The 24,296-nt window shown below is 46.0% G+C and overlaps 2 protein-coding genes across 5 annotated transcripts; both read right to left on the bottom strand.

The window, feature by feature from the left end:
* Positions 1–3,935: 3,935 nt before the first annotated feature.
* Positions 3,936–18,783, bottom strand: ALAD (aminolevulinate dehydratase). 2 transcript variants are annotated; one of them, XM_077305638.1, is made up of 12 exons: positions 18,538–18,783; positions 14,940–15,090; positions 14,225–14,275; positions 11,273–11,369; positions 10,610–10,745; positions 9,830–9,913; positions 9,169–9,257; positions 8,674–8,729; positions 8,366–8,453; positions 6,680–6,766; positions 6,400–6,529; positions 3,936–5,049 (listed from the first exon to the last, which is right to left on the bottom strand). In XM_077305638.1, exons 2-12 carry the CDS (start codon positions 15,053–15,055, stop codon positions 4,982–4,984), a joined length of 1,002 nt encoding a protein of 333 aa, XP_077161753.1. In that variant the 5' UTR covers positions 15,056–15,090; positions 18,538–18,783; the 3' UTR covers positions 3,936–4,981. The 2 variants fall into 2 exon arrangements, with proteins under 2 accessions (XP_077161753.1, XP_077161754.1); XM_077305639.1 differs by lacking the exon at positions 18,538–18,783 and adding an exon at positions 16,037–16,057.
* Positions 18,784–20,896: 2,113 nt separating this feature from the next.
* On the bottom strand, positions 20,897–24,202 carry POLE3 (DNA polymerase epsilon 3, accessory subunit). 3 transcript variants are annotated; one of them, XM_077306045.1, is made up of 5 exons: positions 24,060–24,202; positions 22,766–22,840; positions 22,403–22,488; positions 21,827–21,945; positions 20,897–21,720 (listed from the first exon to the last, which is right to left on the bottom strand). In XM_077306045.1, exons 2-5 carry the CDS (start codon positions 22,829–22,831, stop codon positions 21,548–21,550), a joined length of 444 nt encoding a protein of 147 aa, XP_077162160.1. In that variant the 5' UTR covers positions 22,832–22,840; positions 24,060–24,202; the 3' UTR covers positions 20,897–21,547. The 3 variants fall into 3 exon arrangements, with proteins under 3 accessions (XP_077162160.1, XP_077162158.1, XP_077162159.1); XM_077306043.1 differs by having other exon boundaries at positions 23,987–24,196; XM_077306044.1 differs by having other exon boundaries at positions 23,904–24,187.
* Positions 24,203–24,296: the final 94 nt, after the last annotated feature.

The following is a 24,296-nucleotide window of genomic DNA, read 5'->3' as shown; positions in this document are numbered from 1 at the left end:
AAGTTACAGGACAGCCAGAAATATACCTGATGAAGTTTTGCCAATCATAAAGCAGCAGTGATGGAGGGAATTGTACCAGTCAGATTCTGTCTACAGGGTTAGATGGCCTGCAGGGTTAATAGTGTGTGAGAGAGCTAGCTTTCTACCTTTTGTTATTTACATCTAAAGGAACTTGTAAATGATTGTGACAAAGCAAATTCAAGTGGTGGATAATCTAGAGAAATTGGTATCATAATCACACATTTTAAACTGGTTCTAAGGGGAAATAATTACATCGTGTTCATTTCTGACATGAATAGGGTTGCCAGCTCTGAGTTGGGCAATACCTGGAGTCCTTGGAGGTGCAGTCAGGAGTGGACAGGATTTGGGCCAGAAGGGAACTTAGTGTTGTATAAAGCTATGGAGTCCACTTTCCAAAGCAGCCATTTTTTTCCAGGTTCACTGATTTCTTCAGTCTGGAGATGACCTGTAATTCGGGGGGAGCCCCAGGTCCCATCTGGAGGCTGGCATCCCTAGATGTGAATGAATGCAGCTAGACAAGGAAGGGCAGAGCTAGGCCCTTAACTGGTGCAGGAGGCTATCTGGGACCCAGTTTCCTCAGAGCTGGAATAGACATTTTCCCCACTAAGAGAGCTGTGATGGACAGTATTATAAAAACCAGAGTAAAATCCTCAGTAGGCAGAGAGGGCTGAAACCTCAGTCTGAAAGGAATTTGATTCTGGTTGACATATTGACAGAGTCTCAGTGCTTAGCTGAATTTGGGCTCTAAGGGAGAAGTTCACACAGAATCACACAGAATCATAGAAGTGGCCATCTAGTCCAACCCCCTGCTCAACGCAGGATCAGCCCAAAGCATCCTAAAGCATCCAAGAAAAGTGTGTATCCAACCTTTGCTTGAAGACTGCCAGTGAGGGGGAGCTCACCACCTCCTTAGGCAGCCTATTCCACTGCTAAACTACTCTGACTGTGAAAATTTTTTCCTGATATCTAGCCTATATCGTTGTACTTGTAGTTTAAACCAGTGGTCCCCAACCTGCGGGCCATGGCCCGCCGCCGGGCCGCAAAGGCCATGGCGCCGGGCCGCGGCTCCCTCTCCCCGCCCCCCCCCCCACCGCAGTAAAAAACTTCCCAGGCCACAAGCTTGCGGCCCGGGAAGCTTCTTACTGCGGGGAGGGCGGGGAGAGGGAAGCAGGGCCGGGCCGGGCCGCGCCCGTGCAGGCCGCGGGCATGGCCCGCGGGCGCGGCTCGATCCGTGGGCGCGGTCCCCGCGGGCGTGGCCCGATGCCCTGCCGGTCCCCAGCCTAATAAAGGTTGGGGACCACTGGTTTAAACCCATTACTGTGCGTCTTTTCCTCTGCAGCCAACAGAAACAGCACCCTGCCCTCCTCCAAGTGACAACCTTTCAAATACTTAAAGAGGGCTATCATGTCCCCTTTCAACCTCCTTTTCTCCAGGCTGAACATTCCTAGTCCCTCAACCTATCTTCATAGGGCTTGGTCCCTTGGCCCCAGATCATCCTCATCGCTCTCCTCTGTACCCTTTCAATTTTATCTACGCCCTTCTTGAAGTGAGGCCTCCGGAACTGCACACAGTTCTCCAGGTGTGGTCTGACCAATGCCATATACAATGGGACTATGACATCTTGTGATTTTGATGTGATGCCCCTGTTCATACGGCCCAAAATGGCATTCACATTTTTTACTGCTGCATCACACTGCCTGCTCATGTTTAGTTTACAATCCACAAGTACCCCAAGGTCTCGTTCACACACAGTGTTACCTAGAAGCGTATCCCCCATCCAGTAGGCATGCTTTTCATTTTTTTGACTCAGATGCAGAACTTTACACTTGTCTTTATTAAATTGCATCTTGTTCTCATTTGCCCATTTTTTAAAGTTTAAGTTAAAGAAAATATCTACTAAAGGGTGATCTACACAATGTCTAGAGAATTGGGACAGTTATTTTGGCAGAAGGGATTTGGGCAAATAACATGCCCAATTCAGGTCTTAAGGAGAGGAGGAACCTTGCCCAGCGAAAAAGGGAGAATCAGGTGTGTGGATTTCCTTAGACATGTGAGAGAAAGCTTGCTTCAGTTTCCTCAGAGGTCAGAGGGAAAATGGAGGTACTAGTATAAGGTACCTGCTTTTCAGAAACCTGGGAAGTTGGCAAAGATAAAAGCAAAACATGTTTTGGATGGAGCCTGATTACAACCTCTCAGTGCTAAGAAAACTTAATAACTAAGAAAAGCTCAAAGAAATCTCTCAAAGCCTGTAGCAAAGAACTTTTAAACTGTAAAATTACTTATTTATATTTAAAAAAGCTCAATTGCCTCATTCAAACTACCCCTTTCCGCTTTATAAAACCTGTTAGTTTTCTTAATGCCTCAGAGACATTATGACACTTTTCTTAATGGGCTCCTACAACTTACAACCAAAAGTACCAGGGCTGAGTAAAACTAAGAAGTGTTAGTGACAGGTTGGGAGAGTCAGTTTTATTTTATAACTAAGAAACCACGCTACAAAGCTGTTTAGTTTGTGAGGGAAGGACACTTGATTTTGGAGGGAAAAATTTATCTCAGAGTGGAGAAGTGTGTGAAGGAACATTGTAAGGGCAGTTTCCAAATGTTTAATGCTTAATCATTTACACCTCAGTGTCCCCTTGCATGTTATGGAGGATTTTGGGACATCTTCTAAGGCATAGTTCACACAAGGCACTAGGCAAGTCTTGCTGTTAACCTATTAACTAGTGTTGAAAGAGAATGTGAATGGAAAGATTTAGCCAAGTTTATCCCCAACAACCCAGAGTCCCCTTTACTGTTGTGGACTATGCCTGCACTATAAACTGCTACAAACCTTGTGCAAGTTTTATAGGACAACACCCTCCAACAAACCCTGGGAACTGCAGAGCAGAAAAGACACATAATTCTTTAGAAAGTCTTAGCAGGCCCCTTCAAGAATTATTCCCAGGCTTCCCTTAGAACAGGACCTATGAGACCAGGTTATAATTATGATAGCTCATAACATGATCTCTTTCCGAACTCTTTTTCAAATAGGGTTCTATCAGCCTCCAGGGGGGACCTGGGGATCCCTGGAATTACAGCTCATTACCAGACTATAGAGATCAGTTCTGGAGCAAATGGATGCTTTGGAGGGTGGACTCTATGGCACTGTAGCCCACTAAAGTCACTGTCTTCTCTAGGCTCCATTCCCAGATCTCCAGCAGCTTCCTAACCTGGATCTGGCAACCATACACCTACCCCTACCTTCTGCCAGTGGCTGTGGGGACCTAACAACCCTATTTTCAACATTTAACCAAAACCCTTCTCAGACAGAATAATTTGTTCCCTTCTATTACCACATTCTAGCAACAAGTGAGGACCTTGTTTTTTTTAGCCTTTCCTTGGTGATCCCTCCTCATTGCCCAACGTTTTAATGACATATTTTTAAAGATGTAGTTTTGGTAGCTACCTCAGTAGCTCATATGAATAGGGTTGCCAGCTCCTGATGGGGAAAATTCTAGAAATTTTAGGGGTAGAGCCTGAGGAGGGAAGGAACTTGAATGGGGTATAATGCAATGGAGTTCACCTTCCAAAGCAGCTGTTTTCTCCCAGCCAACTCATCTCGTGCCTAGAGATCAATTGTAATCTCGGGAGATCCTTAGTCCCTACCTTTCTTACAAGGACAGAAAGGCAGTGAACAATAACAAGCATTCATAGGCTGAAAATAGCAGGAGAATATATATGAAAGTAGGGACACCAACTGGTGAAATCACAGATGGCACAGCAGGAGATGAGAATCTCCTACTGGTAGAAGACATAAATAGCAGAACCTTACGCATCCCCCCTCATACTGTGACAAATATAGCCTTCCTCCTTTTGTCTGCCCACACTCATAGAAATACAAGCTCTCCTTCTCCAAGAACCAAATAAACCACGACTTCCAGAAAATATTAGTCTTTTTTTACTTTCCCTCCAGAATTTAATGTAAAATGGTACAAAGAAAGGCTGGGAGCTATAGGTGATATTCTCATTGTCCAAAGAAACACAGCATGGAGAACGGCAGTGTATTAGTGGTCAAAATACATGAAAGGATGAGTTTGTGCATTCAGATGTAATGCACTTAAGCTACAACCAGTTGCTCATCTGCCTGGCTCAGCCACTTTATTTGAAGTACAAATGAGCCCAATTCTGCAGTGTACTTTAACACAATAGTGATTAACTAATCAAGTTGAAGTTCATTTCTTAGCCAACTGTTATGCATCATTTTGCTGGCTAAAAACACAGGAGTCCTACTAGGGAAAATTAGTGGTAACGTTAAAAGCCATCTAAAATATGGCCCTTATTCTCAAAATAACCACATGCCTCAAATTCAGGAACAGTCTATATACCCATAATGGTAACAGTAAGAGTCTATAGTCAATGCTACAGCCACTCTCTTGCAATTTTAGCGTGTGTGTATATAGGTGGGCTTTTCTTCCTGTTTTCTAGATAACCTGGCAATTTGTGGAATAAAGAAGCACTTGTCATCCCAGGTAGATTTTAAATTAGGGGGATCACATAGAAAGGACTGGCCTTATTCCCACAAGAACAGCCTTCACAGTTGAATGGCACCTGAGCAAGCATCTTCCAATTAATCTACTACTGATGAAGTGAGGATTTTTGCAGCACAAAGAACTTAACTATTCTTTGCTTGTGGCATTTTTAAACATACAGATTTTGTATAAATAGTCCTGGCTTTAAAAGAAGGGTGCAGCACCAGGATGGGATGCAAGGCCCTCAGGATTTGATTACAACACGCTTTAAGGAAGAATTATTCCTTTGGTGTCTAAAGGGCACTGTGGTTATGCGGGTTCACAGTGTATCCATTCCCATGTCATGGCTGTACTTAATCTCTCAAAAATGCATGTGGCACATGCCCCTTGTTGCCAGCCCCCTCCAAGCTCCTTCTTGTACTCCCATTGCCGGGAAGAGGGAGACGCATGCTTCATGCCTGGTTTTCTTTAAGCCACTGCAGAAGCTGAGGCACATAGTAGGTAATGATGATGTCAGCCCCTGGAATTTAAAAAAAAAATCTGTTTATTGCAGAGCAGTTTGTAGATACCCTCAAGTAGTAAGATCAGAGAGCACAGGGTTGAAACCTCTGTTCTGCCATGATACTCTCTGGTGGATTTCGGCCTCTCATTTTCCAAATCACCTCACAGGGCCATTGTAAGGATAAAAGATCTATGCATGCTGGCTTAAGCTCCCCTGAGGAAGGGTGTGATAAATATAATAGGAGATCATTGCAAGGGACTGAACAGGAACTTTCTACTTTCCAAGCATATGCTCTGTTGTTAAAGATAAAGGTATCCCCTGTGCAAGCACCGGGTCATGTCTGATCCTTGGGGTGGCGCCCTCTAGCATTTTCATGGCAGACTCAATACGGGGGGGTTTGCCAGTGCCTTCCCCAGTCATTACCGTTTACCCCCCAGCAAGCTGGGTACTCATTTTACAGACCTCAGAAGGATGGAAGGCTGAGTCAACCTTGAGCCGGCTGCTGGGATCGAACTCCCAGCCTCATGGGCAGAGCTTCAGATTGCATGTCTGCTGCCTTAACACTATGCACCACAAGAGGCTCTTCAAGAGGCTCTGTTGTTAGGCTCCTGCAACTCCAAACCTTCCCTAAAGTCTCAGCATTTATTTATATACCTATTCTCTGGCTTAAACAGCCTCTGTGCTCCTGCCAGTTTCTAGATGTCGTTTACAAAATTCTGGTTTTCCTTTAATTTTCTGCACTTTTCAACATATCCTCTCTCCCTGACCACTGCTCCTTTGAACATGAGTAGCCTCATAGCAAATCAAACCATTGTTCCACCTAGTCATTTATACTGATCAGTAGAGGCCCTCTGGGGTCACTAGGAGAGAACCATGTTCGTTAAGAGTGGCTATCTGGCAGCCTTTGATGGGAGATGCTGGGAACTGAACTTGGGATCTTCTGCGTACAACACATATACCTTCCCACTGAGAGCTGTAGTCCTGGCTTCCAATGGTTTTACATTGTATGTTTATGCATAAAATATGTGCAGGAAGAACACCTGTCTTTAATTTACTGAGTTGATTGTTTTTATGTAGGAGCTTAAGACTACTGACAGAGAAACATAAGAGTTGGAAGGGGCTATGTAGCCCATCTAGTCAGGACAGCCTAAAGCATCTATGATAAGTATCTATCCAGCTGCTCTTTAAAGACTGCCACGCAAAACACATGAGTGCATCAGAAGGAATGTTTCAAGATCTGGTATCGGTGCCTGTGATGTCAGCAACGCAGGAAGGCAGTGGGCACTCTGACCCACAAAAGAGCACACTCTTGCCACTGAGATCCTCACAGCACCTTCTGGGCCCCTCTGATCTCCCTCCTTCTCTCACCTGCTCGTCTGAACCCTGCCATGGCCTCCAGAACTGCAGTCTTCAGGTTAAAGGCCCCAGCTTGTGCTCCATGCCACAACATGGCGAACTCTCCTGAGACATGGTAAACTGCCAACGGGTGAGTGGGATGCTGGAAAAGAAGCACATGCACTCAGCTCCAGTAAGATGCTGCAGAGGCCAGAATGCCTTAGACTACTCCAACATTATGGGGAAAGTGGAGTAGGCAAAAATCAGCCAATGCCCTCCCCCCATTATTCTGGAGGGAAAGCAGGGGACTTACTTTATCCTTGACTTCCCTCACAAGGTCTAGATAAGGCATCCCTGGCTTTACCATTAACATATCTGCTCCTTCTCGCACATCCCGGTCCTGTGGGTGGGGTGGAAAACCAACAGAAGGAAGCATAGCAGGTATGATTGCTGCAATAGAAGACTTCGAGTAATAGAAAGAGACCCCACAGCAGAACAAAAGCCGTCATGTTTCTGCACATGCACTTTCTTCTACACACATCATGTGCTAATAGCTTGCCCTCAGGTGACTGTGAGGGATGGAAACTTTGAAGGGACACATCTTGTAAGGGGTTTGGTTCTTGCCCCCTCTCCTTCGGGTCATGAAGAACTGCAAAGACAGGATGCTAAATGACGTAACTTGCACCCAATATTTCATTTTTTAGGGTAACAGTCAAGAAGATATATGGGCCTGTCTTACACCTGAGAAACTGCAGCCCCCTTACACCATAGCTAAAGCCCCTTCTCATCACACAAGCCTTCTTTGTAGCAGTCATTTCTGTCCAACAAGGAGAGGTATGGGAATAACCTCTTAAATGGTCACCTGCAATTAATTAAAAAATCCCCTCCAGGTGACCAGAGTACATTTATACATTCGGAGTGTATTTTTTCTTATAGGGGAGAGGCTTTCAGACTATGGGTATTTTCACATACATAAATAAAGCACTTTCGATTTACTTTCAATTGATTTTGAAACTGGATTTTACTGGGTGAAATGGCAAAGGTAAAGGTATCCCCTGTGCAAGCACCGAGTCATGTCTGACCCTTGGGGTGACGCCCTCTAGCGTTTTCATGGCAGACTCAATACGGGGTGGTTTGCCAGTGCCTTCCCCAGTCGTTACCGCTTACCCCCCAGCAAGCTGGGTACTCATTTTACCGACCTCAGAAGGATGGAAGGCTGAGTCAACCTTGAGCCGGCTGCTGGGATTGAACTCCCAGCCTCATGGGCAAAGCTTTCAGACGGCTGCCTTACCACTCTGCGCCACAAGAGGCCCGTGAAATGGCAAAATTCACTTGCTAATACTCATTGGAGTGGATTGAAATGGCATTATTGGGCATGGGCGAAAGGGTCCTATTATTGTGTATAGTGTGGTCTTTTAGATCAGGGCAAACTGCCGTCTTTTTTTACAATCCAGTCGTTAACTTTGACTGCAGAAGAAAGAAGCATGTGAGATCAGACTACCCTAGCTAGTCATGTGTCATTCCCAGTGCACATGCTTTCTTTAATTAGAAATAGCAGGGATTAAATTTGGACCTTGCCACATGCAGCTCACATGCTCTACTGCCAAGGGGCTCCCATTTGGAGTTAGCAAGGGCCTGATTCTTGAGCCCCCTTCATTATCAGGTTACTCCTCAAATTGTAGGTTCTCAAACAGGGACAGAAGGGGGGGGCTTAGCACAATCTCCAGTGGACAGCCCCATGGTATTAAACTCAGCCTTAATCTCCATTCCCAAAGTAAATCCACTAAGAGGATCTGTGATTCGTGTTGCAAGAAGGCTAGGGTAATGAATTTTCACAACCCAGCCCACCCAGAGCCCCTCAGATTAATGAACTCAAGTCCTCCCAGCCGAGTGTTTTTATGTGGCACCCAGTACAGTAGTGGCTGAATCCTCTCCTGTGTGGTCAAGTGGAATTCCCTGGTTTGGGAAGCTCAGGAGTCCTCCAGATTGGGCAACTCACCACTGCTCGCACAGCCAACCCTCGAGCCCCCGGAGGAAGCTGGTAACACCGTCTGTCTCCAAAGGCAGGTTTGGACAGGGCTGCATCTCTATGGGGCAGGAGATCAGGGAAAGTTACTACAAGGTATTTCCCCACATGGTCCCACAACTGGCAACCTGGGGAGGGGGGGTAGAACAGACTTCAAATGATTAGCTTAGAGATCAGCCAATAACAAAATCAGAGTTACAATCTTGCCCCAGCTTGCTAGGCCAAATGGAAATCCTCCTGTTCAGAAGTCAGAAATGAACCTGAGGGTTCAACAGTCTCACCTAAAAGGGCCGTAGAAGCAGGAAGCAAACTTGGCACTGTAGCTCATGACCGAAACCTGCAGACACAACAAAGAGATGAGGGTATGCTGGGGGCTCAGTTTCTCTCCCCATCCTGAGCTCTTGAAAATCACAACCGGTATATCTCAAGAGCCTAATCATGCTCTGGAAGCCATATTAGTGCCCCCCCCTCAATCTGCCATGACCCTGAAGAAATAAAACTGGAGGTTTCAGAGCTATGAAGAATTTGGTCTAAGTTAGGTCTCACTGCAGAAGAGGATTTGCTGACAATGAAACAATATTTGAAGTAAAGTGGACCTGAAAATAATTCCACTTTGCAGTTGTGTCCATTCAAAAACACCCACATTCACAGCCACCATCCTGCTTACATAAATTTATTACAGGGCCAGGGCGTGTCACACAAATAAGATTCGGGGATAAAGCGGCTAGGGAAAACTTGCGTGCCAGCCTCCCGTCTCCTTTGGCCTTCTCACCCACCTTGTTGCTCATGTCATTGGAGATCAGGGCCTCCTTGATGGCACGGATGCGTCCGTCCATCATATCTGAGGGGGCCACGATGTGGCATCCTGGAAGACACATGAAGGACACAAGAGGTTCCTGATAACGAAGCTACCCGATCCATACCTTTGTGATAGGTTTACTATACATGCAGGGGTGAAAGCCAGCTTGCATGATTTATGGTTTGTTAGTCTATATCAGTATAAACCTCTGATTCTTATATAACTATGTGTGATGGAGAAGAAAACTGATGGAACTTTCTCCCACTCTCCAAATACTAGCACATGATGGTGATGAGCAATAAGCAAGGACAGGTAAAAGGGAGCACTTCATGTAATGTGTGTAACTCATCACCACAGAATGTAGGATTAGAGAAATTCAAGGAGGCCAGGTCTCGTCAATGGCTATTAGCCATCGTGGCTAAATGGAACCTCCATGTTCAGAAGCAATATAAACTGGATGCCATTGCCCAAGTGGCAAGCATAGGGCGAGGCTTTGACCTCTGTGTCCTGCGTTGTTGGCAATAGGATGTTGTGCCACATGGACTTCTTAGCCTGAGCCAGTAAAAGTTTCCTAATGGTGTTTGCTGCTTAAGGCAGTATTTTTATATATAATGAACTGGAATGGATTCAGCACTCACCTGCCTTGGCGTAGGCCAGCGCCACCTCTGCCAGTCTCTGGCAGCTGGCCTCATTCTGGAGGGTGCCATCCTTGCGAAGGATGCCTGAAAGACCAGGTGAACATATAAAAACCCCTGTCCATGTCCCGTCCCAGATGTGATGGGAAGAGGTTGCATTCTCCACCTGTTCCCACTTTCTCATGCTTTGTGTGAAGCAAGCTCAAGAACCAGCCAGACCTTCTATGCAGGAGCAATAGCCCAGGCTGTTACCACACCGTTGTACCTTGTGTTAAAAACAAAAACTTGGTTTCTAGCCTCTAACACTGAAATGAAAACAGAGAAACAAACACAGGAGACAGGGAGGGGCAGTAAACCTTGAACAGGATTTCCAAGGGTAAGAATACAGCACCATAAGCTCTTCACACACATCTCTAGTCAACATACGATAAAGAACATTCGCCTTAACAACTTGTTGACCCAGAAGAAAATACGTACAAGGCGACAAATCTTGTTGCTGCAGTTAGGATATTATTGATTTGTGTTTTGATTGTGCCTTTCCACAACAATGAAAACAGGTTCTTAAAGCAGCTAAAATGATTGGTTATCATTGTAGTGAAATGTCATTCCAGATACAGTGGCAGGAGATTCTAGGCAGCTGCCTCTATTTATTTAATTATTTTTGGATTTATATCCCGCCTTTCACCAATTTGGTCTCTTCCCCCTCTGCCCTCATCTAGCACAACACAGACATGCAACCCAAACAGCACCTTGGCCCTATTAACAGAGGGCGGACACCCTTACCGCAATGTCCATGAGAAGTGTATGGACACAGGCAGACGTCACAGGCTATCAATAGTTCTGGGAACTCAGAACGGATCGTCTCCACAGCCTGGATTGCTGGGGTGTCCTTCGCATCAGCTGCAGAGCCTTGTTCATCCTGTGGGAAGGGGAACAAGATCTGAGTAACTAGGGATGGGAATGTCATGCAGCCTCCCCAGAAGAACCAGGCCCCAGCCAAATGGTAGGACACAGGCTATGCATACAGAAGGTCTTGGATTCATAATGCAACTGCCATCACTGCTGCTGTTCTTTTATGCAGTGGTCCCCAACCTTTTTATCACCGGGGACCGGTCAACGCTTGACAATTTTACTGAGGCCCGGGGGGGATGTCGCTGCTGCCACCTGAGCCCCTGCTCCACTTGCTTTCCCGCCAGCGCCCCTGACTTCCCGCCGCCCGCTGGGGGGCGCTGCCAGCTGCAGCTGCACAGTGCCATGCTGAGGGGGAGCCCCAGCCATGGCGGCCGCTGGAGAGCACCAAAGGTGAGCCAGCGGCAGAGTGGCAGGGCAGCCCCAAAGGCAGCAGCCGGGGAGGAGGACGAGGAGGAGCCACAGCCCGGTAACGTCTGATCTACGGACCAGTCCCGGTCTCAGGACCAGGGGTTGGGGACCACTGCCTTTATGTACCTTGGTTGCTTTAGTTGGGACCCCAAATATCAGAATGCACTTCAGCCCATCTGCCACCAGGGGGCGCAGCATCTCCACCAGTTTATTAACTCCATATCTGAAGAGAAGGAGGGTCAGATCAGCATTAGGATCGTCTTCACAGAGAGATGTAGTAATGGAGCAAAGCTGGACTTGGAGGATTCCTGCTTCTTAAGCGGTTAAACTCGGGTATAGGGAGCAAGTTATACATACAAGACCGAAAGGCAGCAGGTGGCGTCATTTGGTGACAGCAGCAAAACCTTCCAGTCCAACCTCAACCTTTCGTTTCACTGTACTAGGTTGGGCCCGCCACAAAACCAGTGATTCTTACAAAGGATTATGGGAGGAAATTCTTAGACACAAAGTCTGTTCGTGCAAGAGTTCTGGCCAGATGTATCAGGTCTCAGTGCCACACCACAGATTATTGGTGCGTAATAGCTTCTTACAAGGCAAAATCCGTACCACGAGCCTCAGATTTCTTCTTAAGGAGACCCCAAGAAGCTTCTAATAACTCCCAGAATTCTCTGCAGTAGTTTCACTACTGTACCTCTCAGGACTGTCACAGGATTAAGTTATATTCAGCAAAGCAGCAAGCATATTAATAGATTTATATGAATTAGAATGATGAGCTTTTACATGAAGACAGATTCAGGGGGCTAGCCATGTTGGTCTGAAGTAGGAGAAATAAGCTGGTTTTATTCAAGGTGTGAGCTTTCAGGTGTTCATTGTTGGTCTTAAAGGTGTCATTGGACTCCAGCTTCTATATGAAATCATATACACTATTCTGTTAAAAGTTGCCAGGGAATTGGGGGAGGAGGGCCAAGTATCCCCTGTCTTCCTTTACAACAAGTATAGGCCAAGCAACCTTTGTTCCTAAGAATCACACCAAAGCTTTCAGGTCAAAGGCAAAGATATCCCTTGTGCAAGCACCGAGTCATGTCTGACCCTTGGGGTGACGCCCTCTAGCGTTTTCATGGCAGACTCAATACGGGGTGGTTTGCCAGTGCCTTTCCCAGACATTACCGTTTACCCCCCAGCAAGCAAGCTGGGTACTCATTTTACCGACCTCGGAGGGTTGGAAGGCTGAGTCAACCTTGAGCTGGCTGCTGGGATCGAATTCCCAGCCTCATGAGCAGACAGCTTCAGACAGCATTTCTGCTGCCTTACCACTCTGCGCCACAACATAAACACAAATTCAGCAACAGCTAAGGTTGGGCCTTCAAGCCAGGGTGGATTAGGGATGGTTGAGTTTTTATCTGGCACCAAATGGGTGGGCCCATCCCTTGGAATGAACCTTATCTCTCAGCTTCCATTTGCAGTCAGCAACAAAAGAACCTTTATCTTGGGGAGGCAGAGCCAAATTCAGTGCCCTCTTGGAGATGCCTTTATCTCTCAAGCCCCAGAGATTACCTCCCTGCCCCCCCCCCCCCCCCGCAGTGCAAATCCAGGGCAAAGACAAGCAAGAACATTTTCACATTCCCATCTTCCACATCACTGGAAGAAACCAAATGCATCCTAGCCTCAGAAATAAATATATTTCCAACCAGTTTTTTATTTGCCCAAATGAAGTCTTGCTCACGCCCTCATCAAACCTTCCTCACCTTCTAACAATTGTCTCCAAGCCCACCCTATCTTGATTCACATTCTAGGTGCCACTGAATTCCTACTTTGTTTTGATTCACATGTTAATCACAGGACTCTGGTATGGTTTTCTTGCAGCTACGTATCATACTCCTTCACCTGATGTGTGGAATGAGGACATCACATGGGAGAAGCAGATTACAAGGGAAATTCCTCAGTCAGTTACATGGACAAACTGGGGATAGGGATGTTAATTTACAACATGGCTTATCCGTCACGTCTGTTTTCCTCCTTTCATATTATTATGGCCATAAAGTGAGAAAATCAGCTATTACCTAAGTGAAAGATGGCTAGAAGATTCTGTTCTAAGGCTACTGACGGCTGGTGCACCTACTAGCCAGGATACAAAGACCAAAAATCAGCTAGTGCAAAAGAAGAGGAGAAGCTGTTTTGAGTTTACACATACAGACAGCCAAAGACACATGTATGTTCCGCAGTTAACTGAGAAGAATCAGCTATGAATGGATGCTGCTTTCAGAGCTCATATCTAGCACAGGGACAGGAACACCTTATCAGGGTCTGGTACTCCAGGGGCGCTTGGTTCTAACTGCAACCCTTATCACCAAACAGAACATGATCTTTATGGTCCATGGGATTTTATTATGGGATCACAGCAGGGCCCATGTCTCAACTTCGTCCCAAGGCCCAGAGAAATTATGCCTGGACTGTTTGCAGATGAGCACTGTATGTCTAGATGCCTGTCAACTTCCCTTGCTCAACTTGCACATTTGTACCCAAGACAGCCATGACAGACCTCATGACCCCTTCCAAGCTCTCTCCCCACAAAACTTCCTGCAAGCGCGGAGCCCCAGAACAATCAGAACCACAAAGCCCATGAAAGGAGGCCTTGAGATACAGCTGACTGTAAGAGGTGATGAGGTGCATCATATGGAATATGCAGTAATTATGAAAACATAGCATCAAAATAGACTAGTTATAACAATTGTGAGTTAGAATATTCGAAGTATGGACAATTCATAAGTATTACCATGAAAAGGACACCAAGGAAAATTGTTTTATTTGTTTTATTTACCTTATAACGTATAGTGGTTTTTGAATAATAAGATTTGAAATGTGTATCCCTTTTCTTTTGTATCCCTCATATTTTTTATCTTTTTTTGTTTTTAAGGTGTTTATTAATATTATATGTTTTTATTGGATATTATGGTACTTTCCTTTTTGTGAACTGCCGTGAGCCAGCTTGCTGGGAACGGCAGTATAAAAAGGTAAAAGTAAATAAGATTAAAATATTCATTAAATAAAAGAAACAAATAGAGGCCTTGAGTGACTTACCGGGCCTGGCCAGGCAGGCTGGGAATGGGCTCCACAGCATCGGGGCTATCTCTGAAAGAGTTAAAGAAGAGAAAGAGATGAACCATTTATAATCGCTGCCTGGTACGGATTATGTTCTTGGCTCAGGCTGAAAGCTAGTCAGGGAAGCAGAAAAGGCCAGCTGCATTCAGGACAGCCTGAAAAAGCATCTGTGAGCTGATACAACACAGCACTGGCCAGGTCCTGCAGAACTTGGGGAGCAGGAAATGGCTGCACAGGCAAGATGCTACCAAGACTTTAGTCACAAAGCTTCTGGCTCAAGGAAGCAGAGCCAAAAGGTTTGTTTTTCTTTGGTCTGAAGGACTTCTGATCCCCCCAATGACAGCCGCCAGGAAGATACTGACAGTGACTTCATGAAGTCTGGTGCTGTGCTCCCCTGAAGTGCCACTCTGTGCAAGGCAGTAGTATGGTTTCGTAGGCAGAAAGCCCACAATATGAGTTCTCATTGAACTGTCATTGAGTGGTAGCTAACCAGACATTCCCCAACTCAAATTTCATTTTTGTCAGTAAGTTTACTTGGTGGCTAACCTAATGGCCCTCCTCTCTGCAATACGAGAACGAAACTGGCCTATCTTAACAGGTTATTATAAGAATCACAAGATAAATGCAGAGCACTGAGTTTGTTGACAACACCCATTCCCCTATTTCCATGAATGCACTTTTGCATCTGACTTACGTAACAAAGATAGGGTAGATGAGATTGGTGGCATCAAAAGCAGTGGCTGACGTCTGCCACGAGCGAAGCACGGGGTGGAAATAGCCACTGTGCAAGAGCGATTCCAGCTGCATCATAAGACCTTGCCAGTAGGGTCCCAGCTGAAGAAGTTCTGAAATATACAAGCAGCTATGAAGCAGGGTGGTGTTATATGGAACATGTTCCTACACACTCATATGCTACCATGCAGTTCTGGGATTCACTGTTGCTCTCAGAACGTACCCCTAGAAGCCTAAATACAGCTGCACATTGCTCGGACAGGTCAGTAGCAGCACACACTCTAAACAGCCTAGGTGCTATTCAATAATTTGATCTGATGGGATTCCTGATAGCCATCCAAAGATTTATGGAGTTCCCTTAGCGTGTAGCTTACAAGCCTCTGGCATAATACAGGATACCAGTTCACTCACAAATTGCAATCCAACTAGGATACACCTAGCCTCTCAGGAAAGGAATTAACACTGAGTCTGCCATGAAAACGCTGGAGGGCGTCACCCCAAGGGTCAAACATGACTCAGTGCTTGCACAGGGGATACCTTTACCTTTTCCTTACAATAAGCAAATCCCCTGAACATGTGTAAAGGATTTCCCTCCCCTCTACAAGGTAACTACACCTGTAATTTACAGGAGGTGGTTTCTAAGGCAGGGTGTGTGTCCTTAATGCAAGGCAGATCAAAGCACCTTTCATTTTTAAGATTCTTCATATCTGTTATCAAGTTTTCTAGCTGGAATTGGCTCTTGAAAGACCTGGATCCATGCATCAAAGAGTATGCCTGGCTACTTCTTGCCCACCTTCACTGGCACCCTGTAAGATCACCCAACAATGCTGTACATAGAACATTATTTGAGGCAAGGCCTCATCTTAGAACCCAGCTGCAATGCCACTGCTCAGGGACTGGAACCACAAAGTACGAGTATAGGCAGAGTGCCTTAATAGCCTTGTCAAATAGCCACATCTAGCCTGTACATAACAAGGGCAAGACAGTACTCATCTTTTGGACTTTAAACACTACTCCCTCTCTCTTTCAAATCTTCACCAGAAGCTGATAGTTGCTTACCACTGCAGATATATTTTGTGAAGCTCCCTTGGTGACCTTGGGCCTGTCAGTCTCTCGGCCTTGCCGAGACAATAAAAGACAATAAAATGGAGAGGCAGAGAACAGCATATGTAAGCTGATTTGGTTCCCATCAGGAAGGAAAGTGACATACAAATACCTAGATAATAAAAACTTGTAAAATCCATGTATGTGTCTCAAAGTACAGTCCAAGATCTGTTGCCCCAACCTGGATGGCTCATCCTAGCCTCATCTCACCAGATCTTGGAAGCTAAGCAGGGTCAGCCCTGGTTGGGAGACTACCAAGGAAGTCCAGGGTTGCTATGCAGAGGCAGGCAATGGCAAACCACCTGGGAAGGTCTCTTGCCTTGAAAACCCTATAAAGGTAAAGGTATCCCCTGTGCAAGCACCGGGTCATGTCTGACCCTTGGGGTGATGCTCTCTAGTGTTTTCATGGCAGACTCAATACGGGGTGGTTTGCCAGTGCCTTCCCCAGTCATTATCGTTTACCCCCCAGCAAGCTGGGTACTCATTTTACCGACCTCGGAAGGATGGAAGGCTGAGTCAACCTTGAGCCGGCTGCTGGGATTGAACTCCCAGCCTCATGGGCAGAGCTTTCAGGCTGCATGTCTGCTGACTTACCACTCTGCGCCACAAGAGGCTCTTGAAAACCCTATAGGGCTGTCTTAATCAGCTGTGACTTGATGGTACTTTCTACCAACACTAATTTAGAAACAACTAATCAGCAAGGTTTCACTTGTTTCAAGTGGGTTGGACAGCCTTTACACATACAGAGAACAGCCATTACAAACAGCAGAAAAAATACCACCACTATTTACAAGATGGAACCTGTAACTACTCATGGAGCTACACGTTTTAGACCAGGGGTGGCTAAATCTGTGGCTCTCCAGATATCTATGGACTACAATTACCAGGAGCCCCTGTCAACTAACCATGCTGGCATAGGCTCATGGTCACTGTAGTCCATGGACATTCAGAGAGCCACAGGTTTGCCATCTCTGTTTTAGATCAACACATTACAAAAAAAAAAAAAGCAATATATGAGAGAGTGAGATGTGTTTTACAATTCAGTTTATCTCAGGACTCAAGGCCAGGCTGGGGAGATGATGACTGCTGAAGCACAAAACATGTTGCGAAAAAAGAACTGTAGATCTGGCCAAAAGTTCATATCAGCAGTGAAGGCCTGTTGGGTCAGATTAATCTAGCCTGGCATCTTGGTCTCAACAACAGCTGACCAGAAGCAAGCGTGAAGCCCACAAATAGGGCACAAAGGCTTACTGCTTGCGCTCCCAGGAAACAGTACTCACTGCCTCTAAACTCAGAAGCTTCAATTAGGCATTACAGTCTCATCCCATTCCCTTTTAAAATCACCTGAGACACACTGCTGCACCTTATAGCTGCAAAGTCCATCGCTGCAGCATAGGGCTGATTTTGGCCTGTTTCAAGTCATGTGTTAATTAGTTTCATTGGATGACATTAGTCTACTTTCTTAGGCTGTTGCAAGGACAATACACGTGGAATGCTGGATGCTATTGTCACTAGGGTTTGCAAGCTCCATCACTAGGAGTACACACAGAGTTGCAAACAGCTGCACAGCAGAGAGATCCCTGCTCCGAAGCTTTTCGCATTCAACCTGAAAGCTATTCACGTTTTGATCCTAGGGAAAGCAAAGGGAAAGGAGAGAGGGCGGCTAATCTATCACACATCAAACACCACTTGCGCGTCTCCACCTTCCCACCCCAGGCCACGGCATGTGCTTCCCTGCAATTAGTTTGAGCAAATGGCTTACACTTTCACGGAACCTTGAGCAACGAACAGTGCAAGCCTGAGAACGCTTTCCTGGGAATAAGCGCCACTGAACAGACCACAGTAGGATGCCGAGGAGACCTGCCCCCCAAACGCAACCTCTCGCTTTGCTAACACGATAGCTGCGAGGCGGGTGATCGTTAAAGAAAACTGCGGTCTTCAGTAGCCGCAAGCCTGAAGCCTCAGCCGCGCGCATAAATCCCTTGGAATGCGGGAAGAATTGCTTCCAAGTCAAGGGGCAGCAGATCGAGTTGCACGTTGCGTTGTCATCATGTAACAGTGCGGAACTCACAAGCCCGGACTCCGTTCGGTGGGTGAGCGAGTTCGGAGAGAGCCAAGCCGCCGTTCCCTGCCCTGAACGCGCACCTCTCTCCTCCGTCAACTTTACTCCCCAAGAGCCAGTCCTTAACCCCTCCCGCTAGCTGGCCCTTGCAAAGCATTTCCCACCCTGCTAAAAGCCTATGGGGGTTACAAGCATTGGAATGGGAGCAAGTCTTGGCCCCGATCCCCAAAGTCCGGACCAGAAAGCTGCCAGTCCGAATGGAGAAGGAAAAAGACGGCCGGGACAAAGATCACCGTCCGAGCCCAGAGCAAAGCCCACCACCTTCTCTAGCAGACCCGCCCCTGCGGCGACTCAGCCTTGACCCTGGGTCTTTTCCGGAAGCCCAGATTCTCACCCGGCAAGATCCGGCCACGTACGAGCAATGCACCTAAGGGAACCCCACGCAGCTGGCAGCTCGTCCTTCTGCACAGGAGACCATCCGCGCGTGGGAAGAACCCTCAGCTTTTTCCCCAGCAGCCCCCACGACGCCGCCCCTTATTTGCATGGCCGCGCCCTCTTCCGCGCACAGCTTTAAAAGTCCGGCTCCTTCGCAGAGGCTGGTAGATCAGCTGCGGGAGGGAGGATTGCGATTCAAAGTGCGGTGGCTCCGCTCCGACCAGACGGGAGAAGCACCTGCTGATCTAGCCTTTCGCCTTCATTCCTTGGTGTGTTAGGAATGGCTGTTCAGCAATGAGGCAAACGCACTCTGCACATTCTCAAAGGTCATGTTTTGTGCTGGTTTATTTCAGGTCTGTGGTTTGGATTTGTGGCCAATCTAGTCTTAGTGAATTGTTTCACACTGCATTCCACCAGTTGCCCCAGAGGGCCAAAACACACAGTAGGCATGTGTTGTAACCATGGATGTACCTCTCTTCCACGAATCTGTCCCCCCTTTAAACCCATTCAAGCCCCTTGCCAACTAAGTCCACTGGCAATTTCCACAATTTAATTACTCATTGAGTAAAGAAGTGTTTTTGTTTTTATCTGTCCTGAATTGATTGCCCATTAACTTCATTGAGATCCCCTGGGAGCTGTTGGATAAGGAGACAAGCCCTGTCCCTGAAAACTGATGCTGGAGCAAAATCTGGAGCAGTCCTTCTCAGCTTTCTTCAGGCTTTGAGAAACCCCAGAAGTGGCGCAATTGTGCAGAATATGGTTGGGAAACATAGCTGTGTACACACCCAACCAGGGCACCTCGTCTTCCCACCCCCTTTCAGCCCTATTATTACCCATTTTGGGAGGGGGAAGTCAACATGGCCATTTATGGTCATATCACCCAATAAATGTTTTAACAAAATTAAAAATATATATATTAAAAATTAATTATCTCCTACCCATTTGGGAAATCTTTCCAGGGTCAAGAAACCCCAGGGTTTCACAAAACCCTGCTTGAGAAAGCCTGGCCTAGAGAGAAATGAGAAGGCATTACAGAACAGGATAACCCTACTGGAATTTATTAGTGGTGTTATGGATGGTATACAGTAGCTGGGGACCACCCACCAATATCAGGTTCCACTCAGTGGTTTCCAAAGGTGTATGGCTCGCTGTTCTCCGGAACAGTGTGTTAGACTAGAACAAATTTGACTCCAGTGGCACCTTAACGACCAACAGCTTGACTTACCTCATAGGATTATAAGCCTCTTTGGGGCTCTATTGGGAAGAAAATCAAAATATGGTCAACTATTGCAAAATCTCGCTTGGGAAAAACAAGGAATTTCAAGACAGGGCTGAAGTGTTGCTACATAAATTGTAGAATGATGGTGTACACAAGAGATAACACACTTTCTATAAGGCAAGCACAGGATTATGTTGATCCAGCGGCACAGCACAGTCCAGGGTATGGAAATCTTGCCTTCCCTAAACTGGGACCAGGATTTGGTTGGGTGACACATGTGCCAGCAGCCTTTCTGCAGTGAAGCAGGTCTTCTGAGCTGCTCATTGCCTAGAGATCTCCTGGGAATCTCCCACTGTACATCACTCTAAAATACATGATGGAGGAATAATTTTTTTTAATTCCTGATTTTTCAGATTAATTTTGAAGTTCTTTCTGCTATAGTGCTATTAGAACTGCTGGCCCACTGTCCTGACTACTGCTCCCTGGAATTAGGAAATCTTGGTTGTGGGAGTCATGTTCAAGTCAAGTTGATGCAGAGCTACCTTACTGCAGCATCTCATTGCTCCATCTAGCTCAGCACTGTAATGTGCAGCTCTTTGGCAGATGAAGTTTTTTCCTGTCTCTTGCTTCTAGAGATTCTTTTACCCAGAGAGGCCAGGGTTTGATGTAGGGACTCTGTGTACAAAACAGGGACTCTACCCCAAGCCTTGGCTTCAGTATGTATTTTGGGCTAGTTGGCAGCTGCTGTAATCATCATATATAGTTGGATATATACTCAGCATGGTTGAGAAGCAGTTTCTCACACCCATTTAATGTTGGAATATGCAAAATCTGTAGTGTGCATGATTCAGCCACAGAATGCAAAACAGAACAGCTTGATAGGACTCTTACTTCTCCTACTTACAAAGTTGTTTCTGTTTCTTAATAAAGCTATTTTTAAGCATCCTGATACTGTACTCCTTTCTGCCAACCCATTTAATTGGGCCTTGCTGAAGAATGCCTTGTAAGCTCATCCCCTTCACTTTTAAAAAGAATATCCAAATTCTATTACACTTCTCCCAGTTTTCTTAAGTTTATGAACTGCAAGATTAGAAGAGGCTTAGGTTTGTGGTCCTTTTAATATTGCTTTAGAACAAAATCTTCCTCTTAACAAACCACACTTTGAATAGGTCATAGTAGAAATCAATAGCTCCAAATCTGAATTATTAAAAGGCATCAGGAGAACCAGAGCTGCGGTTAATGATGGCCATAGTAGGGACACACTGGACATGAAGAAACACAAACAGCATCCTCAGAAATAAAGAGAAGGCACAGTTGGAGCACAGTGAGACAAGCCAATGTGGGATGCTCTGAGCTTTGAACATCCCAAATCTGAACCAAACTAGCCAGAGATGCATCAAAGCACCATTGACTTCAGACACCATTAGCAAAGCTGACTTGTTTAATGTCTGTTTCTCCCAGTTTTGGAGGGGATATCTTTGTGCTTCAATCCAGAACCCATATCAACACCCAGTCTTTTACATGAATAAGCTATCCAGACAAAAGAAGCCTTTTCTCCAACATCATTGGCACTTTGCACAAAAATAGGTTTTGCCCCCAAGCAGCTGTAGTCTGAGCCTTTTGTCGGGGCTTCCCAAAAATGGCAGTGGGCCTTGCAGACCAGCAGGGCAGTCTACTGGAAAATGTGAGGCAGCATCATTTCCTTCCACGTGTGAAGGATGCCTGGCCTTGGCAGTCTGTTATCAAGTGCTCAGTTATCCACTTCCTCCTCTTCATTTTGTTCCTCCTCTTCCATCCTTTCATCCTCATCTTCATTCTCATCCTCTCGGTTTTTATCTGGATCCTCAGAATCTTCCTTTTTATCTTTGTCTTTCTTTTTTAACTCCACGGCTCCCTTTTTGCCTTTCTGATCACGCCTATAAGCTAGGAGAAAAGATGCAGCAAAGTTAGGCACAGCCAGTTACAGAAAACAGAGAATCCAGCTGCAAAAAAATAGCGGGGAAGGACAGTGACACAAATTTCATGCTACCTTCCAAAGATTCTTTCAGAGGAGCAATGAATCGCTGGAACTCCATTTCCTCCATAGCTGAGAGGACATCTGATGCATTCAGGGTTTTCCTCTTCCCCTTCATTGCAAAGTTATTGGCACTAAATAAGGAAGAGGTTGCAAAAGAAGAGTGAAAATTATTTATCATTGACAGACACAGAATAACTTTAAAAACAGCTCTTTATAAGAATTGTGCTTAGAAGTTTCTGCCAGATGTTATGAGTTTGTGTGTGTTTTTATTAGAGGTGTCTGAGCTTTGTTAGTATTTTGCAGATTGACCTAACAAGACCAAATTTAACTGGTGCTCAATTCACCTATCATGGTTAGTACTCTGTCTGGTAGCAGGTCTCGGGTCTTTCTCATAACTTACTGACTGACACTTTTAACAGGAAATGTGAGGGACTGAACATGAGATTTTCTGAGTGGAAAGCAGAAGATGTACCACAGAGCCAGAGCAAACAAAATTTGTAAAAGATAGTTTGATCAGTAACATAGTTCTATTCCAAGTAAACTAGTCATACCTTCCTATTTCTGCACCTTGACAGAAGTAACACTCACCATGATGTCGCATACAGCACAAACACGCTGGCTGCTCGGGAGATAGCACTCCTGGCTTCTTTGGATATGTTCACTCCATCAGGAAGCTGCAGGAGGAAGAGACCAAAGAGATGCTAATTTGTCTGGGAAATACATCTTAGGACACCAAGGAATTATTTGATTATGTGGGTGCTGACTGTAGTGGGATTCTCTGGTTCACCTGCCTGACCAACTCACAAGTAAACTATTACTTCATTCTGGAAATCTAGAGCGACTCCCTACCAAGTACGCTTACTTGGCTACTGTGAGAAACACAATGCTGGCCTAGATGGGTCATTGGTCTGATCCAGCAGGGTTCTCATATTCCCAACACTCCTTACTCACCGCTTCTTTGATGATGCGGGTTATGACAGCATTGGGCAAATTCAGGTCTTCAGGCCGTTCAGCCATTGTGGACAACTGGAAACAGATAGGAGTAAGACGGAGATGGATAAAGAACTCTACATCTAGCCCATTTACAAAGGCAAATGTAATACAGTTCTCTGGATCATGACACCTGGGTTCAAGCCTGCCTTTGGGGTATGTGCTTTTTAATCTTAAAAAGAAGCAGAGAGAGAGGAATCCCTAGCAAACAGAGAGGGTTGGGCCATGGCTCACTCCCTTTCATCTCCAGACAAAGGATCTCAGGCTCTAGAAAAGCTCTGCTTAGGAATCTATGTAAACAGTACTGACCTAGATGAACTAGGTTAATATGAATATGCTTCGAGACCACTGGTTATTACAGGCTTCGGGGGGATAAGTTCAAATCAACACCACAAAGCTCACAAAAATTTCCTGGGCCACTCATCTTCACTCCACCTAACCCACTTGTGAGGGCAAAATGCAAGAAAATCCCTAAGTTCCTGGAGGAAGAGTAGGATAAAAATGGTCTCACAGAATCATAGAGTTGGAAGGGATCTCCAGGGTCATCTAGTCCAACCCCTGCAGAATGCAGGAAATTCACAACTACCTGCCCACCCAGTGATCCCAATCCCATGTCCAGATAATGCCCCCTCCCCAACAAAAAAACACCAGAATCCCTAATCAGTATTTTCTGGAGAAAATTCACCTCCCGATCCAAAAGTGACAATCAGCATTTCCCTGGGCATGCAAGAACGGGCCACAGGAGCCAAGCATGGACACGATCCCTTCTGTCCACTCAATCACAATCTGCCTAAATTCACTGAATCAGCATTTCTGTCGGATGGCTATCTAGTCTCTTCTTAAAAACTTCCAAAGAAGGAGAACCCACCACCTCCCAAAAAAGACTATTCCTCAGATAGACAAATCTATATATAGATATTAAAAATTGCTTATTTATTTTGGGGGATGGGTTCTCCAAAAAAGGCAGACCCACTCATAGGAAGACCAAATAACATTCCCTTGAGCTGTAGGAAGAAGGCATAGGGACTCACTCCACGTAGGGGGAAATGCTCTCTCTATTCAGAAAAAGCCAGTCTCTAAGCATGCGCAGAATGCATACCGATTAGGCCTCCCCAGCTGCTAGAGACAGAAGCCGGATTCCTCCTTTCCCATACCCGAGACACACCCACTGCCCTAGGTTACCGTCTCTTGCCGCTCGAAAGGCGCGCGAAGGAAGGCGACTCGTTGCTCCTAACCGCACTTCGCTAAGCCCCACCTCCTTCCTCCGTCCCAGCGTGCTCCGCACCAGGCTTCACAGGCGTCCAGGTTCCACCGGCACGGCTCAAGTCTAGCCCATCGCCATGCAGAGAGGGAAAAGTGCGGGAGGCTGCGCTCATGTCTCTCGGGGGACTACTTCCGGGATGAGACAGAGAGGCGCTTTCTCTTGTTGGTCTAGGATGTCTTATCATAGAGACAACGGGGATAGAGCGGCAATAATTCCACGCCCCCGCTT

This window comes from Paroedura picta, chromosome 12 (genome assembly GCF_049243985.1).
Source record: "Paroedura picta isolate Pp20150507F chromosome 12, Ppicta_v3.0, whole genome shotgun sequence".
In the NCBI taxonomy this organism is placed as follows: domain Eukaryota; kingdom Metazoa; phylum Chordata; class Lepidosauria; order Squamata; family Gekkonidae; genus Paroedura; species Paroedura picta.
Note: the sequence above shows the minus strand (reverse complement) of the source record. Positions and strands in the feature narration are given on the sequence as shown.

Excerpts from the sequence above, each read along its gene's own strand:
- ALAD (XM_077305638.1), bottom strand. The coding sequence starts at position 15,055 with ATGATGCAGCTGGAATCGCTCTTGCACAGTGGCTATTTCCACCCCGTG. Across the intron at positions 9,258-9,829 it reads GCTGGCCTACGCCAAGGCAG|GATGCCACATCGTGGCCCCC; the intron begins GTGAGTGCTGAA and ends TGTGTCTTCCAG. Across the intron at positions 6,767-8,365 it reads GGTTGGCTGTGCGAGCAGTG|GACCGGGATGTGCGAGAAGG; the intron begins GTGAGTTGCCCA and ends CCCCACCCACAG.
- POLE3 (XM_077306045.1), bottom strand. The coding sequence starts at position 22,831 with ATGGCTGAACGGCCTGAAGACCTGAATTTGCCCAATGCTGTCATAACC. Across the intron at positions 22,489-22,765 it reads CCCGCATCATCAAAGAAGCG|CTTCCTGATGGAGTGAACAT; the intron begins GTGAGTAAGGAG and ends TTCCTCCTGCAG. Across the intron at positions 21,721-21,826 it reads TCTGAAAGAATCTTTGGAAG|CTTATAGGCGTGATCAGAAA; the intron begins GTAGCATGAAAT and ends CTTTTCTCCTAG.